At 37.4% G+C, this 20,112-nt stretch overlaps 1 protein-coding gene across 1 annotated transcript in view; it reads right to left on the bottom strand.

Moving 5' to 3' along the window:
- Positions 1-551: 551 nt before the first annotated feature.
- Kynu (kynureninase) overlaps positions 552-20,112 on the bottom strand; it is a 136,949-nt gene continuing 117,388 nt past the window's right edge. The window contains exons 11-14 of the mRNA XM_036185801.1: positions 11,344-11,396; positions 9,527-9,612; positions 2,448-2,678; positions 552-1,038 (exon numbers count right to left, since the gene is read on the bottom strand). Coding sequence (XP_036041694.1) covers positions 907-1,038; positions 2,448-2,678; positions 9,527-9,612; positions 11,344-11,396 — 502 coding nt within the window. The 3' untranslated portion in view covers positions 552-906. The remainder of the gene's footprint in view (positions 1,039-2,447; positions 2,679-9,526; positions 9,613-11,343; positions 11,397-20,112) is intronic.

The following is a 20,112-nucleotide window of genomic DNA, read 5'->3' as shown; positions in this document are numbered from 1 at the left end:
ATTTGGTGAGAAAGCCTGTATCAAAATGTGAGGTGGAAGGGCTGGGGAGATATTTCAGAGGACCAGAGCACTGGCTGATCCTCCAGAGGACCTGGGTTTGATTCTTAGCACCCACACAGTGGCTCACCAATGGCTGTAACTCCAGTCCCAGGTGATCTGACACCCCATTCTAGCTGCTGTAGATACAGCATGTACGTAATGGACAGACATACATGCAATCAAAACACTCATATGCATAAAAATAAATGAATAAAAAATTTAAAAATTAAGAGGACAGTGATTGAGGAAGATACCCAGTGTTGACCTCTGGCTTCACATGAGCATGTAGCCTAAGTACTCTCACCATCATCCCTCATGTATGTGAAGTTACATGGGTACACACACACACACACATACACACACACACACACACAATGCACACACACACACACACACATACACACACACACACATACACACAATTGTAACAGCATAGAAAATGGGGTTTCTTTTCCTGGAACTGGGTGGAACATCACATGGTCATACATACTTTAGATGATTCAATTATAAGCTTTAAATGAAAAACATTTTTTACATCAAAATTAAAGCAACACTTCCAATGATGATGCAAGACATCCTCATACATTATAAAGCTGTCAGTTCAATCACAAATTAAACAGAAAATCTTTCAGTGGCCATGGAATACACAGCTGATCAAGACAGTGACCTACAGGCTGGAGTCATGTCACGTCATGTCTGACTCCCCAGTCCCAGAGACACTACATTCCCCAACAACACCATCATTAAAACAGGTATCAAGTTTTATCTAAGTTTATATAATTATCACCAATTCTAGGCAATCAAGTTCCATATATTTTTTAATGACTGGAATTCAATAGTAGTGAAATGAGATTTGCTTAAGTGATTCTAGAAAACACGGCTAGTTTCTGAAGAGTCAAGTATGGCAGTGAGCAATCTGACAAACTTATAAACATCATGGAAAGAATTATAGAGAGGAACAGGGGCCACACGGATACCATCTGGTTCTCGCTTGTCACACTGGAGAGAAAAAACAAAACAAAACATAAAGCCATCGTCTAAGTGATATCCATACACAGAAATTCTACTTACATGATAAGATTCCATAGACCATGACTTCCCTATAACACAATATATGAGCTTTTTTTTTTCTGTCACTGTAAGTAAAACTCTATGTCTCTGTTAGTCTAAACTTTGCTCTTAATAATGACACCAACAGTGGGTTCTCATGTGAATGTTCAAATTATGTTTTTGAAGACACTGAGAGTTATCTTTCAAAGTGGATCCTATAACCAGCTTTCCAGAGGGTAAGCCCTGGATCAGATGGCTCCATGGGACCAATGTAAATGTACAAGTGCCTTGGTGAGATTCTAGGAGTTTTAGAAATCACTCTTTAGTTAATTCTCAAGTCCCTGACCATGGAGAAAGGACTTGCTTTATGTCCCTTGGACTGTTGATGGGTTTGGAAGTAGGAATAAATAATTTTATCTGGCCTAGTCATCACCATGGCCAACTTTAAGGAATGTCAACAATAGACATCAGTTAATATCATCTATCTATATCTATAATATATGCTATCCTGTTTAATTTCTATAATGACTCTTTGTAGTGTTATTAAACTCAAAATAAATATGGAAAATCTCAAGCCACAAGAGCATAGATTTCCTGAGAGAATAGAGCTTGGAAGGGCCTCAGCTTGGTTTTCAATGCTGTTACTATAACATGAGCTCCGAGGCAGGGTAAACTTTCTAAAGCTGTGAGTACTAATGAGTGGAATGCAACAGAATTCATATACCTTTTTTCTTGCAACTACCTCAGTAATATGTGTCAGTTCTTCGCAAAAGGCTAAGAATGCCACCTAAACACAGGGTTTAAGCAACGGTCAATATTCTTTGTCTAGTTCTCATTCCTCAGAAATGTCACCACATTGTTTTTGATTGAAGTGCCAAAATGAGATTAATTTAGTTTAATCAACCAAACGAGGGCGATCAGATTTATTTCTTTCAATAAAATATAAAAGGGTTATCTTTAACCCCATAATTTACATCACACACACACACACACACACACACACACACACACACACACACACACATACTTTTTACAAAGCCAAACTGGTGAAAACTTTATCTTCACCGAGTCTGATGAAATATATCTCTGCTTAGTTGTCAAAAAACTGAGAAAATAACATAAGATTATTTTTCAAAAGCAGGATTTGTCATGTATTCCATTTGATCAGAAACAACAGAGGGCCCTTCTGGCTATCCATCAGCGGAGTGCTGAGTGCTGAGTTGGTGTTTGACATCCTGACTGGCTAATGGGAATGATATGTAATAAAGGGTGAACTGAGGAACCTAAGACTCATCCCAACTTGGAGCCCAAAGAGAAACTGTGGTTCAGTGCAAGACATAAACTGATCATATACTCACAACGACTCCTCTTTTTTCCAGTTCCTCAAAAACGCCTTTCCTGGAAATGGAAAAGGTCAGTGTTAACTGGCAGCCTCGTTCCTCTGCTCTGGAAGGGGTGATGATGTTCACAATGGGCCCCTTGTTTTCTCTGTTCTCTTTGCTGTAGTATTGTTTGAGCATGTATTCCAGATAGCCTGTCAGCAGAATGGATTTTCTCCTCAGTGCTGTCATAGTTGCTTTCTGAAAGAGCTGAGAATGACAATCAGATTAGCAGTGGCTTCTGATTCAAAGAGAAGTGAAAGTTAAATGTAAATCACATTAAAAAAGGAAATTCCGATTTTTGATCTATTAAAAAAACACATTGTAGAAAATCTTTTCTCTGTGGAAACATGCCTTCTTTTAATGCTTTATCATTAAACAATGAAGGTAAAGTTTCCATGACATAAAATATATGCAAATGCCATTTAAACAATGTTTGCAAGAGAAGAATATTTCTGCTTCAGACCATTCAACTGTTGTCTGTAGTTTGTTCCACAGTCCACTCAAAACAAGACAAATACATTTGTAAATGAGGTTGCTGGTATTGTCCACAATGTCTTGGTGATCACTACATTTTCCCAAATCAGTAGTATTTTGTTGTTGTTCGTTTGTTTTCTGAGACAGTGTTTTTCTGTTTGGCTCTGACTGTTCTGGAACTTGCTGTGTAGACCAGGCTGTCCTTGAACTCAGAGATCCAGCTGCGCCTGCCTCCTGAGTGCTTGGATTAAAGGTGTGATTCACCACCACCTAGCTTATCTTTTTAAAAGTTAAATTATGAAGCTGATTTTTCTCAGGGAAGCTAATAATGTGGCATAAATACTTATTGTTGCTGAGGAATTTAATCACCACTACCTTCCACCTCTCCTTTCCTTGCAAAAGGCTAACAGTTGTGTAAAATACTGTCCTTTGTTGTCTGATGGGCCTATCATAATATAAGGTATAGTAATTGGTGTAGTAAAGTTATGGGCCATAGCAGACATGCTTTTCTGTTTTGTTTAAAAATTTATCCTCCATGTAAGAACTGGGGGAAATGTTAACAGCATGATATATATGGCATGCCATTTAATGTCCTTTGCTATAACATGAGCCAAAATATCAAGAACAAATATGGGTGATGTCATTTAGTGGTATCTGGGTTTTATCAAGACATAAACAGCATGTATGAGAAGGCATTCTAATCAGACTTGAAACAGTAAGCAAAGATTTCTCTGGATCTACAGCATATGAGGTATGGATTTGCTAGGATTGTGAGTCAGCGAAGATCCAGCCGCAGGCAGAGGCTGATGGCTACCCTAGATCTTCTGTCTGTGCATAAGGCTGGGGAATTGCTGGAGGGAAATACTGTTTGAGATGAGTGAATGCACCTGTTCAAGGCAGAGACAGCTGCGCACGGAAGCAGCTGCAGGCAAAGGCAGGTGTAGGAAGGTGCTGGTGTCTTTGTAGAGATCAGGTGTCAACATCACTAGCTTCAGGACTTTAGGTCCAAGTTGCTGGAAATTTCATTACCTTCTGCAAAACAAGATGTTGGTGGGCTGGAGCTTCTGGGAAGCCAGTCAGGTTTTAGGTCATCATACTCCTTGAAGGGTGGGAGCAGATTGGCAAGGCATGGCTCGTAAGGGTTTGAAACAAGACTATGAGATACATTAGCTCAAGTTTCTCTCTGGATATTATAATATTCTAAAAAATATTTTGTTTAGTAAACTACTCTATAAAATTTTCTGGTTCAGTTACTGGCCCCCAAATATGCACATAGGGTAATGTGTAAAATATAGTTGCTTCTTTCCATCAGCTTCTGGAACTCTTACAAGTATCCAAACCCTTGACAACCAAATTCCATAAATATAATAGCATTGGACTTTCATGTGATGTTCATACATCCTCTCACACACTGTAATACTTAAGGATCCTGTTAACACAGCGCAACTGCTGTGTAGCTACTTGTAAACACTGTATTATCTGGGTATAATGACAAGGAAAACATAGGTCTGTGTGAGGAGAATGTTTTCCCCTGGATATGATATGACTCAATGAATGAAGACCCCATGCATAGGGAGAGCAAGTGGTCCACTTTTAATAATTCATTTATATCAACAGGTAAAAGAAGCTCTTGGAAACTATTAGCATTTCTCGTGTTCTTAAAAAAGATGAGGCATTTGCTTTTGCTGATTTTTTTTATAACTAAAACATCTTTCTCTTCAAGTCAACCCATTTTATCTTTTATATTACAAAATAGTTTACTCTTCCACAGGAAAATAAATATAAATTTATTTTTCCACTTACAGCCACAACAAGGGTGGCTGTGGTCTTTCTAGTCACAGTTCCTGTTACCTGTGACCTGACAAGAAGCAATGTGAACAACGGAGAGTTTATGTCTGCTAACAGTTCTAGTCACACTGTGCCCACTCAGGAACAGGGCAGACCGGAAGTTGGGACACACTATAAAATTCCAAGGACCGTCCTTATGTCCTGCTTCCTCCAGCAGAACTCCATCTCCTTCTAAGATGGTTTCGTGAGCTGGGGACCAGACACTCAAATACTTGAATCTGTGGGGACCGCATTCAAACCACAACATGGCCTGAGCCTTCCTATGGTGTCCTCACAGAGCTGAGAAGTAGGTTCTGAGGTCCTGCATTTAAGACAGCTGTGGATGGCCTCAGTGCTGGAATGCTTGCCTAAAGTCCTAGGGGCTTCATCCTCAGCTTGGAAAAACATAACAAAACAACAACAACAAAAAAAAACCAACAAAAAAAACGAAGACTAGTTAATGGGAGTTAGGAGGGAAATATAACACGTGCCTGATTTCCCTGTTGCTTTTTTTTTTTTTTTCACTTCATTCAAGAATCACAAAAAAATTGTTTTAAGAGGAAGTTGAAAAATACAGTTTTACCTGGCAGTGGTGGTGCACGCCTTTAATCCCAATACTTGGGAGGCAGAAGCAGGAAGATTTCTGTATGTTCAAGGCCAGCCTGGTCTGCAGAATTAGTTCTAGGACAGCCAAAGCTATACAAAGAAACCCTGTCTCAAAACAAACAAACAAACAACAAAAAAGAAAGAAAAATACAATTTTAAAATCCTATAGATTTTAAAAGAATTCTTGGCAGGTTTCTCTACTTGTTTTATTTTGTTGTTACTGTGTAAAGTGAACATAAACCTAGGAAGGTTAGAACTTCAAGCGAGGGTGGGGTTTGATCTTCAGGGTAGAAGGCTAGACCCTCAAGGAAGAAGGCTAGACCCTCAAGGTAGGTTAGACCCTTCAAGGAGTGAAACCATGTAGAATGCGGAGTATTCCATTGTTTGGATTTTTTTCTCTTAAATTCTTTTTTTTTAAATTTTATTTCTCTTTTTTTCCTTCATGCCCTTCCCTTTCTTTCTTTTTTCCTTCTCTCATTCCTTCCTTCTTTATTCATTCCTTTTTTTTTTTTTTTTTAGGCATGGTCTTCCTATGCAGCCCTGGGAGGCCTGGAGCTCACAGATATTCGCCTGTCTCTGCCTATGCCTCCTGAGTGCTGGGACATAAGGAATGAGCCACAAAGCTTACCTGGCTTTTATTAAATTTTCAAACTTGGGTCCCTAAGCCTTGTGAAGAAGCACCTCACGTTTGTCCTTGCTGCTGTCTTGGGCTTCATCACCCTGCAGTCAACCTGAGTACTTAGCTTGTGTTTTTGAATAGTTATTGTAGTTTATACCATAAAATAAATTTATAGACTGAGCAGATGTAGAAATTGTACACTTACTGATACATTAAACATATGAACATTAAGTATAAAATACATAAAAATTGCAACTTAGCAGTCAGAAAACTGTAGAAACTTCTGAAATTCTCTGCTCCAAACATCTTCTTTACGAAAATAGAGCAAATATATTCAGGAGCAGCTGTGCTTGTTTGAGGTCATCCATAGTGTGTGGTGTGGGATGGAGTGTGGGCTTCTTCCCGGCCTCCTTCTCTTCCTGCTCAGCCACCGTGTATTTTAAATGGTTGTGTGAGTGACTACCACCCAGCAGTGAACAGGAAGTGACAGCTTGAAACTGATGATAGGAAATACTTTAACAGTATCAGCTGAGCAAATGTAGTTGTAGACAAAGTCATAAGTAATATATTTTTAAAGATGTATGTGAGCATTGGGTGGAGGCGTGCATGCTGGGGTGCACACATGGAGGTCTGAGAAGAACATGGCCACTTCTGTTCTCCCCTTCCACCTAGATTTACACAGGCCCCCTGGTTTGTGCAGCAAGTGCTTTATATGCTGAGACATCTTTCTGTCTCTGTCCCATTGATTTTTAAGTGTAGAATTCTCCAGTTGTTTCTCAAGTATATAGAATAGTTTTGAAAGGAAGGTAGACAAGACAAGCTGGTTAAATCCTTTGTTTTTTTCATTTAAATATCGGTCACATTTTGGTAAGGAGCGTGCTCTCCCACTCTCTCTCTCTCTTCTCAACACTTTTGTCTTTTTTCTGTCCCAGCCTGCCTTCCCTATCTCAGCTCTTCTCTCACTGATCAGTCAGCCTTTCTCCCACGTTGAACCGCCTTTCTTACGTTGTTTCCTTCCCCATGACACTTCTCCTTTCTTGTCTCCACAGCATGGTTGGCTCTCGCCCAGAACCAAACAAACACAACTTATAAACAAGTACAACCAAGGAGTTAAACTTGCCAGTGCTTACCGACGTGGCTCAGAAATACAGGGGGGTTAGTATATCAGAGAATGGGAATGGGAATTGTGTGTTATTTATTGATTTTAAGCCTTTGCCATTTAAAATGTGGAGGAAGAAACTTCAAAACCACTTTAGCCCAAACAAAGCTTGAGTAGTATATTCAACAATAATAATCAAAGAAGAGGCTGTAGGTTTGGGAAGGGCATGGGATGAATTGGAGGAGGGGCTAGAGGGAGAGAAAAGAAGAAAGAGACAAAATTATATTTTAATTAAAATGTCTAAAAATTAAAACTGGAAGGGGGGGAGGATCATTTAGCCAGAACATAGCCTTGATAATGAATGGCTGCAATTGGAGTCCAGAAGTTGCCGAGAGCTGTGTGTCCCGCAGCTGCAGGCTGCTGCTAAGGTGCTTTGGTAGGTTTAAGTTTAGGTTTTAAAGGGAAAGATCAGTCAGTCCTCATCTGAGAATGGAAAGTTGGTGTAGGTGGCTCTAATCTAGCATCCAGCACGGTAGACCAGTGGTAGGATAGAGGACAGTGCCTCCCTGTGTAAAGATAGTTTGTTAAAATGAGTGGGGCTGGGTGTGGCCTCAGGGGCTACAATGACCCCACTCCAAAGGTGGAGAGAGCTGAGTTGGAGGTTATCTTGTCTTAAATAATAAAAATAAAATAAAATGGACAGTTTTGGAATATATGGATGAGAGAAATCAGAAGCAATGAGCTAAATGCTAGGACTCTCTAGCTCCCTAGGGTGTGTCTTGGTTGCTTAGCACTTCTGTTAAAACCTTGCAAACTGAGATGACACCTGCTGTTTCAAATTGCTAAACACAAAGTTTCTCCTCATGGATACTAGTTATTAAATAACATTAGACAACTACTAAATATCATTACACAAAGTACTAAACAGACTTGTCCTCCAAAAGACTTTAAAAAGTGTTACACTGGCCGAAAACCGATCTTGTCGCTTGGTCTATTTTCTATCAAAAAGTAACAATCCAAAAAGGTGAAAACAGCACATGCTCCATCTAGTGGTCAAACTGAGTAGGTGCTTCCTAAACTAGGGTGAAATGAGAAAGACAATTATCACTATCTAGTGGTGAAGATGTACAAAAACAGGAATTGGATACTGCCATCCAGTGACCATAATGAGGAACTGCTGTATTTTTGGTTTAGAAGAGATTTCTTTAAAACCCCTTTCAAGCTCAAATCCTGCACAACAGATTTCCTAAAACATCATGAATTAGATGATTTTAGAAGGCATTAAAAAACAAATACAAATCTTTATTTGGCTAGGAGGTATCTGTTTAAACATTTGTTTAAAGAGGTATGATTTTTAATACATTTCAGTCAAATGTATTCAATTGATATATGTATCAATATTAAGTATACAACTTTGGAAATGTATTATTATTTTAGGTGTGTGGGTGTCTTTGTCTGTATGCATATTTATGCATGTGCTACATGTGTATATGGTGCATACAGAGGTTAGAAGAGGGCATTGGATTCCCTGGGACTGGAGTTACAGTTGTGCGTTGTCACGTGAGTGCCTGAACTCAAACCCAAGTCCTGTGAAAATACAGCCAGTATTCTTAACCCATGAGCCACTTCTCTAGCCCCAAATTATATAATTTTAATTACTTGATAAGTAATAATTATATGTAATATATTTACTTGAATGGATTTAGAATATCACTAACAGTTTGGGTTTCTAGATATGTTCATTTATTTGTATCTACTTTTTGTATACATATATATCTATAAACCTAAATGATTTTATAAATATTAATATTGTGTAAAATCAATTTAGACAAATGTATGAATTCATTTAAAAGAAAATACTGAATGTTTATACTAGAAATTATGCACGGATACAATGCTGTAGACATCTCAATAAGAAAAATATCTACCCCAGTTTAGTGAGGCTACCTTACCCTATGTATGGTTTCCCTAATTCTTCAGTTACCTTATGGAGTAAGCCTCCTGAAACTTTTTTACAGGGCACTTTAGTGGTTCCTCGGCTTATTGAACTAGAAGTATCAGGATACTTAGATGTTACAAGAATGCCTGCCAATTCCTCAGTAAATACCAGCTACTTGAGTGAATTAAATTAGAATTCAATGTTCCATGCTCATTTGGTTATGGAAAGGTGAACATTGACTCTGTCAAGTCCACACACGTCTCAGGAGAACAGCAAAAGACATGTCTTCCCATGTCGGGCATAATTAACAAATAAAACAAATTCAAGGCCATAGTCACAGTCACTGTCCCAGTAGGAAATGCTGCCTTTTCTCCATCGTTTGTTAGAGAAATGGCAGGAACTTTTTGATTAGCAGAAACTCTTTAGGACCCGTGACAACCAGGTGAGGTATGCAGGAAGGATGTGGGAAGGCAGAAGCCCAGGTTTCTTACCTCTAAACTAGCATGCAAGGGACAGACCAACAAAATTGGAGGGTTGGAAATTCGGAATCCATTGGCCCCAGGGATTAACTGCAGTTCTGAAAAATTAGTATAACATCATTATTTACAACATACTTTAAAGAAGGGCTTACAGTTATAAAAGTCAATATTTAAAGAGTAAGACTTAAAGCCATCTTCCCCCTCTGTGGTATTCCTGAACTATGTAAAAGAAACTCAATGGAGGGAAAATTCTGATGTATTTTCACTCCATGGCAATTCCTACGACTTGGGCTTAGCCCTGTCAGTTGATTTGACACTAGAACCCACACAGGAAGATAAAAATCATCCAAACCCTACCCTGGTTCCAAGACAGTGTTTCCTTTTTACTCTATGCTTTAAAAAATATTATGAATGTCATGTCATGTCATGAGAGAGAACATCAAGATGTGAAGGCATGTGAGCCTGAGTCACCTGAAGGCAGAGAGATGAATGAAATGACCCATGAAGGTGGTTTTAGCTCTAGGAGTTTCATTAGGTCACATGGATTTCTTAGGAAAAGGAGAGGAGTTTACAAAAAAAAATCTGCCTATGTGTGGTGAGCTAGAAAATAAAGTTGTACCCCCTAACTCAATTAAGTACATGGAAGTGATGTGAGTTAAACCTAATAATATTGATGTGGTCATAAATTCACTTAAAACTAAGAATAAAATGTTAAATTTCTTTGGAAATTTTATCAAGCCTTGGGCTAGCTGAAATAAAACCAGCAGGCAAAGTCCAATCCATGACTTGGTTTTAAATCATTTTAAGTAAAGGCATATTGGACAACCATCTCGGTGACTTCTATGTGCCTCCATGGCTGCTTTAGCACCACAATACCAAGCTGGGCAGAGCCGCTTCCGTCTCACGGCAAGAGAGCCAGTTCTGTTCTTGACCATTCAAATCTCTTCTCCACTGGTAAGAAACCTCCCCTCAGCCGAAGTGACTGGCATGAAGCTAACAGGTTAGCAGTGTGGCTTCTGATCTAACTAGGCTTGTCTTTCAGCACTCTGTGACCTGGCTACTGCCAATTTAAAGACATCTGAAGAGTTCCAAAGATCTGGGCACATACAAAAACCCCTGAATTTATGCTTATTAGGAAAATGGATGCCTCCAGTGTTGTAGAAGGCTAGAGCACAGTCCTGGGAAAAAGGAAGAAGGTAGATGTGACCCTGGTGTGTGGCAGCTTACTACCCATTGACATAGCTGGTATAGGGGAGGGATTCTTACTCTTTGGTACGTGGCAAATGCCATAGCAAGGGAATATTTGGAACAAGAATAAATGTGAACATTTGTTAAAAGGACTGTAGCATGCCATTGGGTTTGTAATTTTGAATTTAACTTACTCTTAAAGCAAACACTGAAGCCCACATTATTCACATTAAATATGTGGAACAGAACAAACAATGACTGGCATTATCACAACACTATTAAGCAGCAAATTGGGATTGACATTCATGTTTCTCTGGCTCTGGCCTCAATCACCAAATGGCCCCATCTTCCCTGCCTGTGTTTTGGCCATTCCTACTTGGGAATCTGACCAAGCCACATGAGCCACAGGCTAGATTTCAGTTCCTTTAATCTCTCTTCAAAGGGATAAAATACAAAATCATGCTAAATCTATAAACACTTAGCCTTACATACTGAAATGTCATTTCTTATTTTGGAAACCACAGTGACATTTTCAAAGTGCATTCTCCATGGGGCATGTCTATTACATGGAATACAAAGTCAGTTGAAAATTAGAATAAAGTCAAAACAAAATTGCATATGATAAAGTTGAATATACTTACTGTTATCCATCTTAAATCTTGTACTGAGTTCATGGCCAAACCATCCCACTAACCTAAAATATAAGATAACAAAAGGCATTTTGTGTACAGTTGATGTAGGGATTTTGTGGCCAGTATATGAAACTAAATTGTGGTGCAAGTTAGCAAATGCTTAAATATATAAATGTTATACAATAGAACAAGACACTATCAAAAATGAGGGAATTTAATTTTCTCATATTATTTATTTCATTTTAGTAGAGTAAAACACAGTTACATAATATTTTCTTATATAAGGATTTTTTTATCTTTTAAATGATTTAGAAGAACATTCATGGGGGTTTTGTTTTTAAATGACAAACTAAAGCTTAAATGCTAAAGTTACCTACTATTCCATGATATTTTTACAGCAGAATCCTAGAGAGTTGTCCTAGCAAAACTTGATAGAGTGCTGAGGGTATTTGAATAATTTGAATATTTGAATAATTGATGACATGTCTTCCTTCAGTTTGAACTTAGTTTACACTGAATGTATTTGAATGAGCCAGATAGAAAATATAGATTATATAGGAATAAATCATATATGCCTCTGTTAGCCAGAAAACAGGATGAAACAATTTAGAATAAACAAACAAACTTTGAGAAAAGCACAATGCTCTCAATCATAAGTTCTCTGTGAACAATGTTTTCGATGCTATCCTGCCAACTTGATTAGATGCAATGACCAGGAGGAGATGAGCAAGCACACCCTTTGGTATACCACAGAGGTTCATCAGACATAGAAATTGATCATGAAAGTGTAGTTAGAGTTTTCCTGCCTGGCCCAGTCAGGACAAATCTCTCTTACCCGCCAGTCCCACAGTCGCTCAGACCCAACCAAGAAAGCACACAGAAACTTATATTGCTTATAAACTGTATGGCCGTGGCAGGCTGCTTGTTATCTGCTTCTTCTATCTTAAATTAACCCATTTCTATTAATCTATACTTTGCCACATGGCTCGTGGCTTACCAGTGTCTTTACATGTTGCTTCTCATGGCGGCGGCTAGCGGTGTCTCCCAACCTTCTACTTCCCAGAATTCTCTACTCTCTTGTCCCGCCTATACTTCCTGCCTGGCCACTGGCCAATCAGAACTTTATTTACACAGAGCGATATCTAATCAGTGGTCTACTCCATTGGTGGCCTCAAACTTTGAATACTTGGTAGAACTGTGGAAGGTGGAGCCTCATTGGAGGAAGGGGGCACTGTGGGCACTGTGTGTAGCTTTGGCCATTTCCAGTTACTTTTCTCCTTGCCTTCTGGGTGCCAGGAGATGAGACACCCTTCTCTACTATGACCTTCTTCACTGTGGGTCCTAGGGCAATGGAATCACCTGACCATGAACCAGAACCTGCCACTGAGATGCAGACTAATTGTTCTTCAGTTGAATTCTTCCTCCCAGGTGTTTGTCACATAAGCTGACTAGCACGGTATTGTCATTGTAAAACCATTGAAATAAAGACTATGACACTCACTTTTCGAACTTGGAGAAATGTTAATCAATTTATACAAAATAAATGCATAAAAAAACAGACTTTGAAATGTAGAAATACTTAAAGGAGTTTACTGTCTAATTTTGTAAATAATATCCAACAAGCTTTAAAAAATATAGAATACACATTAAATGAGTAAGCAAAGTACTGGCAAAAGAAACATCTTCAAGGCTGGGCGGTGGTGGCACACGCCTTTAATCCCAGCACTTGGGAGGCAGAGTCATGCAGATCTTTGTGAGTTCGAGGCCAGCCTGGTCTACAGAGTGAGATCCAGGAAAGGTGCAAAGCTACACAGAGAAACCCTGTCTCATAAAACCAGAAAAAAAAAAAAATCTTCAGACAAAAGGAACTGGATAGAATACATAAAAGCCAGCCTTACATCATTTGCTACATGATTATTGTGATTTACAACACCCCAGAGTAAAGAAAATACATTTGTATATTTTTATTATTTTTAAACTTTTATGTTTTATTTTTGTCTATGCATGTGTGCATACTTGTCTGTATGTAAACCATGCATGTGGGTATCCATGGTGGTCAGAAGATCCTGTATTATGTGGACCAAATTACAGAGAAAATGACAGATAGGGAAATGATCTTGCTATTTTTGAGTGATTTCATAAAGAGTATTGGTTTTTACTTTTTGTTTTTCAGAGAGAGAGAGAATAACAAAATATTCCAAGAGCTATGTTTTCCTGAACAGGGCACAAATTTGATGAAAGAGGAAATGCAAATGTGCCCCCATTTATCAAAACAAATGACTCATCTCAATCCCACAAATTAAGAAAAAATTTCAAATTACAAAAGAATTAAACCATGTTTAAGGCACTCAATTGACAACATGCTATAAAACTTGGGATGTGTATTTTTGCCAAGCATGCAAAGAGAGACAATCTTTCCTCTTTGTTTGGTGATGTGAATTACAAGCATTCACACTTTTCTGAAAGAGGACTTGACAAAATGCATGGAAGATAGCAGGAGCAACATGAAGAATGTACATGAAACTCAAGAGAAGTAGCAACGCCATGCACAGATGGAAATTGTAAGCCACAGGAGCTACAGAACTGGCTACCAAAGAGGTAATGGAAATAGACAGCAATTGAATCAATAAATGTGAAAAAGCATAGTGAATGATATTCAGTGTGATGTGAAAATACCAAGGGAAAATGTAGGGAATGTAGCAGTGTCTAGAAGCAACAAATAGCGCCCTTGAGGAAAGTGACCAGCCTCATAGCCCAGAGGAGATTCTGGGGCTTCTGCAGCTGTTTGCAAGTTGTGTGAAGAGCTCCTAGTTTGTAGCTTTCATTAGTCACCACAGGTATTGGGGTGGCCATCTTGGTGACAGTACTGTTTTGTGTCACCCCTGCTCCTGTAAGAAGAAACCCTTTACCCATACTCCTGTTAGTAACTCCAGTGAAAATTCACTGTTTTACAAAGTTGACTTTGGTTCAAATGTTACTCTGATCTATTGTGTGTTCCCTTTCTTGGGTGAATAGATGTGCATACCAATGCAAGTGTGTGTGTGTGTGTGTGTGTGTGTGTGTGTGTGTGTGTGTGTGTGTGATGACTTCTTAAGAAAAGTTTCACCCACAGCATAATCTTAGAAATGTGACAGATGAAAATGAGCTTGTAGAATTGAATTTGAAAAGAAAACAGGACATGTGAAAGAAGTAATGAAGGGTTTGGAAGGAATGTGAGGAAGGCAGGGGAAAAGAGAGAAGAACAGAAGTGAGCAGCAGGACAAAGATGCAAAGGAAGAAAGATCTAATGCAACTTACTTACAGAGAAAGTGGTAGTTATTGGCCCCAAAGAAGGAAATTGACAGAGTTCTCTATGTAGTCCTGGCTGTCCTGGAACTTGCTCTGTAGACCAGGCTCATCTTGAACTCACAGAGATACACGTGCCTCTGCCTCCTGAGTGCTGGGATTAAAGGCATGCATGACCACCACCTGGCTTATTTCAACAGAACTTTATTGAATAAAGACTGATTTGAATTTTTATATTGAAACAATGCAATGGCATCTGAGCAATCCACAGTGACCAACCTATATATTGGAACTCTAGCTTATAAGGAGTTCAGAAAGGAAAGGAAGTCAGAGCAAAGGGTGATGGTGGCTAGGCAGAAAGAAGAAGAAACATGCCAAACCCACCATTATTCAATGGAAGGTAACAACAGAATTTTTTGCTTAAAAAAAGTAAATAGAAAAGCTAGGTGTGTTGAAATGCTGTTTTAGAAGCTCTTAACACAGAAGACACAACATTAAACAACATTGAATAAAATCCAGACACAGCTATCATAGTAAATGATAATAAATAATAAATGCCAGTGGCAGGGAGTATCTTTAAGTCAGCAGTGGTCAGGAGATTCTATTTCCATAGGGAAATGGAAGACAATGCAATAAAGCAAAAAAAAAAAAAAAATGTTATGTACAGGGTTAGTCACAAATAAGGAAAACAGTTTATCATGAAGCAGAGATTACCTAAAATGTTTTAAAACATCAATGAAATGAGCACTTTTCTAAAAGAAGGTGATTTATTTTAACTTAATCCAAGAAAGGAAAAAGTCTAAACCAAAAGATTTTATAGAACTGGAAAACATTATAAAAACCTAAAGTCATTAAAGAAAACCTATCTCACTACTGTTTTAGAGTAGATAAATCTCAAAATTATTTATTCCCATCCATAAAAAATTATTCACTTAGACAGAAAGCATTTGAAAAATTACTATTTTGTAAGAGCAATATAATATCAATATAAACCTAAGTTAGAATGATAAATATAAAATATGCTGGGACACTTTGCTCAGGCTAGGTGAAGGGAGGAGGGGACTGGACCTGTCTCCACTGAATCTACTAGGCTGGGCTGAATCCCCAGGGGAGTCCTTGTCCTGGAGGAGATGGGAATTGGGAGTGGATTGGGGGGAGGGCAGGGGAGGAGTCAGGAGGAGGGAGGACAGGGGAATCTGTGGCTGATATGTAAAATTAAATTAATTATAAAATTAAAAATAATCAAATATCACCACATTTCAGCACCCCCTACACACAAAAGAATGAAAAATATAAAATCAAACTAATCTTAAATGTAATAATACACAGTCATAAAGAATTTGAACTTTGCAGAGAAACACCAAAACTTTCAGCACAAATTAAAAAAGTTTATGGAAGAAAAAAATTAGGGGAAGGAGGTAAATTATCACTACTTTGAAGTTATGTAATTTTGTACTTGGTAAGAACAAGTTGATCATTTAATATAATAGTTTTTTATGTAATTATTACAAAAATAAAAATTTAAATACATACTTGCATTAATACACAGATATATTGCCAAGAAACATGTAAGGCTTACATTTCTAAACCACTTGAAAAGGATATAATTAGTAATCAATATCAAAAGGAAACCAATTATCCTTGAGTTGATGTACAAATTTAACATTAGTTACATAAAAATTCAAGCAAGCTTGCTTTTATTTATGAAAAGTGAAGCTGAATCAAATGTTGCATGGAAAACAAACACACTAAGAAATCTCTTTGTGGAAAACATGATGACAGGGAATATTCATGGAAGATTTTACTATCTGTGAAAGCTTCTATCCAAAACAGCATTCACTATGTCAACAAGTGAATAAATACATAATTCATTGTGTAATAAAACTGAAAAGAATCTTGAGATTGTTTCTGCAGAACAACCAACTAGGAAAGATTGTTTAAGTAACAATCCAAACAACCATTTTCAATTTATATCACAAAGGATTAGCCAACCTAAAAATTTACTCACTTTTATGTATGTAGGCACATATGTCTGCAACACATACATCTAGTGCCTGCAGAGACCAGAAGATGGCATGCAGTTCCCTGCAGCTGGAGTTTCAGATGGTTGTTAGCTACCTTGTGGGTGCTGCGAACCAAACCTAGGTCCTGTGGAAGAGTAGCAAGTGCTCTTAACCACTTAGCCCTCTTAATATGTATGTAGACACAGTATTCAACAATAGGGAAAGAAGGAAATCCTGCAATTTATGACACAATAGGAATGGGGGACATTATGTTAAGTGAAACAAAATATGTACAGGAAGAAAAACATGATGCCACTAAGTGTGAAATGTAAGTGACCTGATTTCAAATACATTTAGAGTGGAGTGGTGATTAGCAGAGTTTGCAGAGAGTGAAGGAAGAGGTGAAAGGAAATGGATCAATTTGTAATAAGTTAAAATTAGACAGGACTAAGAAATTTTGGTACAACACTGCACCATAGGTTGATTACACACTGCAATTGAGCATAGTATTTCTTAACAAGCTAGGAAAGGGGTATAAATGTTTTGCCACAAAAAAATGTTAAGTGTATGAGACAAACACAGCTCACCTGAGCATTTTAAAGTGTGCACATGTGTCACATCACTTTGTGATTTTAATATTTACAATTGTTGTGCTATTATGTATCAGTTAAAATTAAATTAACCTTTCTAGAAAGTCATAGTGCAAAATAACTCAGTGAGAATGGATAAAGGGTGATAGGCATTCCATAGCGGGAGCCCTGGCCCTGGGGAGTAGAGTCAGTAGACCTGAAGTCAGAGGCAGCCTCAGCAAAACAGAGTTCCAGGCCACCTCTGCTAGAGGTGAAGAGTGTGTCTTAGAGAAGGGAGAGGAGAGAGAGAGAGAGAGAGAGAGAGAGAGAGAGAGAGAGAGAGAGAGAGAAGTCTAAGAAAGAAAAGAGGAGAGCAGAAAGAAGAAATAAACCAGAAAGGCCAAAGTGTATAAAAATGCCAGTGTTGTTTCAAAAGTTGTCTTAAGTGTCAAAATACTAGCTTTCCATTTAGTGATGTCATTATTTAATTATAGTTATAAAAAGACATAATTCATCCATCAGACTGAAAAAATGAAAAGTTTGTTTATGCCCTCTATTGGTATAAATGTGACAAAGACGATTATTCCCACATGTTATTGTAGTATTATGAGCTGTGCAACAGAGGATAGCAGGGTAATAATGACTATAAAAGTTATGAATACTTATACTATTGACTTGGCAAATACACATCTAAATATTATTTTTCTGGAAAAATATAGTGTGAAGCAAGTTCCATATAAGTATAGACACAACATCTTCTCAGTAACTGTTCAAGACTTAAAGAAATACTTCTTTAATTGGGAATTTGGTTTTGTAAATTATAGAAACATAATAGAAACTAGTATGCAGTTTTAAGTTAAAAGTGAGGCAAAGAACCAGATGTGCTAATAAGGAATGACTACAAGTTATACAAAATCAAGAAAGATGAGGAGTACCCACAGTATATATTGATCATATGTAATAATTGCTTGTTCATTTGCTTTTGTTTTCTCTCCAGCTAGAATATAAATTTGTGAGCTCAGGGACTTGACTATGTTGTAGGTCAGGGTATGTGTGTGGTGTGATGTGTCAAGGGTCTATTTTAGCAGAAAAGGAAGGAAAGACTGTGAGAGAGAGGCAGAGAAGCACGAGAGAGGCACATCATTTCAGTAAAGTGACTTTCCCAGTTAGAGCGCTCCTTGAGTAAAGCTCACAGCCTTGTCCACCATTTGAAATGCTATTGGCATGCGGTGAAGAGGCATTCATAGAAATTTACTGAATACTTTTAAAATTTGTTTTTATTTTAACTTTTAAAATTCTTCATTTAAACTGGAGTCCAGAGGAAGGTATACTTGTCAAGAGATTTATTATTATATTTATTTATTTACTTATTTTTTTGTGTGGAAGGGTATGGACCTGTGTGCCACAGTGTCTTACAGAGTTCAGAAGAAAACTTGAAGGATTCAGTTTCTTTTCTCTTCTACCGTATAAGTCCCAGGGATCGACTCTACTTATTAGGCAGGGTAGTAAGCATCTTTATCCACTGAGTCATCTCGCTAGCCTTCAAAATACTCATTCTGTTTTATGCATTTAAAATAAAAACCAGAACTTCCTTAAGTGTAATGTGGGAATTATAGACATTTCATGTAACTAGCTGAATGACATCAAGAAGGTAAAGTGGAAGAAGGAATATAATGCAATTACTTATATAAGATGATCAAGTCAATTCTAGTGAGTTCATGGTTATTTAGTTTGAAAACAGTTAAGACCTGACTGAAAGACAGACATAACAAAGTTAATTTAAAAAGGTGTAGCATAATCAGAGACATTTGTCATATGATTTATAAAATCCATGCCCACACAAAAGGAAAAACAAAAACAAAAAAGAAAGAAAAAGTGCATGCCTCATTCTTTTTGAAAGAATCATTAGCTCTGTAAACATTTATAAGGAAGCTAAGAATTTGCTATTAATCTACATGATGCCCATGTTCACCTCAGCCCCACAGAAAACATTTTATAAAATATTTCAATAGAAGGTTATTTTGATAAAATTTATTCTAGAATTGTTATTAGATTAAAAGCTTAAATGATAGTGTTTGAAAAATGTTAAGGAAAATGTAGAAGAGACAAAATTTATTGCAGAATGAAGGAACTAGGTAAAGTTTTTGGCAAAAGCATGAACTTGGAATTACCTTCATTTTTTACAGCTTGAATATGTAGAAAACAATGATTTATGAGGTAGAGTTATTTCTTTTGTAGCACATATCATGATAGTATATGAGCCTTATGCACTAAAAGATATCAAATTTACCTCTTGGCATTTTCTTGAAAAGTTTGACTCTGAGACACAGTGGTAGAAAAATATAGTAACATGTTTCTTCATTTCATTTTTAGTGGGATCAAAATAAAAATTGGGAGCAACATTTCAATCTTTTTTTTCTTAGCAAGCTTTCTTTCATTTTTGTGTATTCACTAAAGAACTGAGTACTTGTCATCTCTGTGTATGGGATAATATTAAAAATTCTAGAGTGTGAGTTATGATGGTTTCTATTTATGTTTTACAGGGACATCAAAGACATACTGTTCAGCATAGTATCACAGGAGGAAATAATAACTTGTCTTGAGTATACACAATGACATGTTCATAACAGAAATATGAACAAAAGACTATACCAAAGGGGAAATGTTCTCTTCTTTATAAGTTAAACTCGGTGCTGGTTCTAAACAATAATCAAAAGAAAACTATTGTGCTACACACCAGAACCTTTGGGATACATCGAACCCCGGCCTAAGATGAAAAGCTATAGCTAAGCTGTAAGTGCTCACGTAAAAATATCAGAGAGATGGCAAATAAATAACCTAGTGATACATCTCAAAACTATAGGAAAAGAAGACAAAATCAAATCCAAATGCAGCTGATGGCAAGAAATAATAATAAAGAC

This window comes from Onychomys torridus, chromosome 4 (genome assembly GCF_903995425.1).
Source record: "Onychomys torridus chromosome 4, mOncTor1.1, whole genome shotgun sequence".
In the NCBI taxonomy this organism is placed as follows: domain Eukaryota; kingdom Metazoa; phylum Chordata; class Mammalia; order Rodentia; family Cricetidae; genus Onychomys; species Onychomys torridus.
Note: the sequence above shows the minus strand (reverse complement) of the source record. Positions and strands in the feature narration are given on the sequence as shown.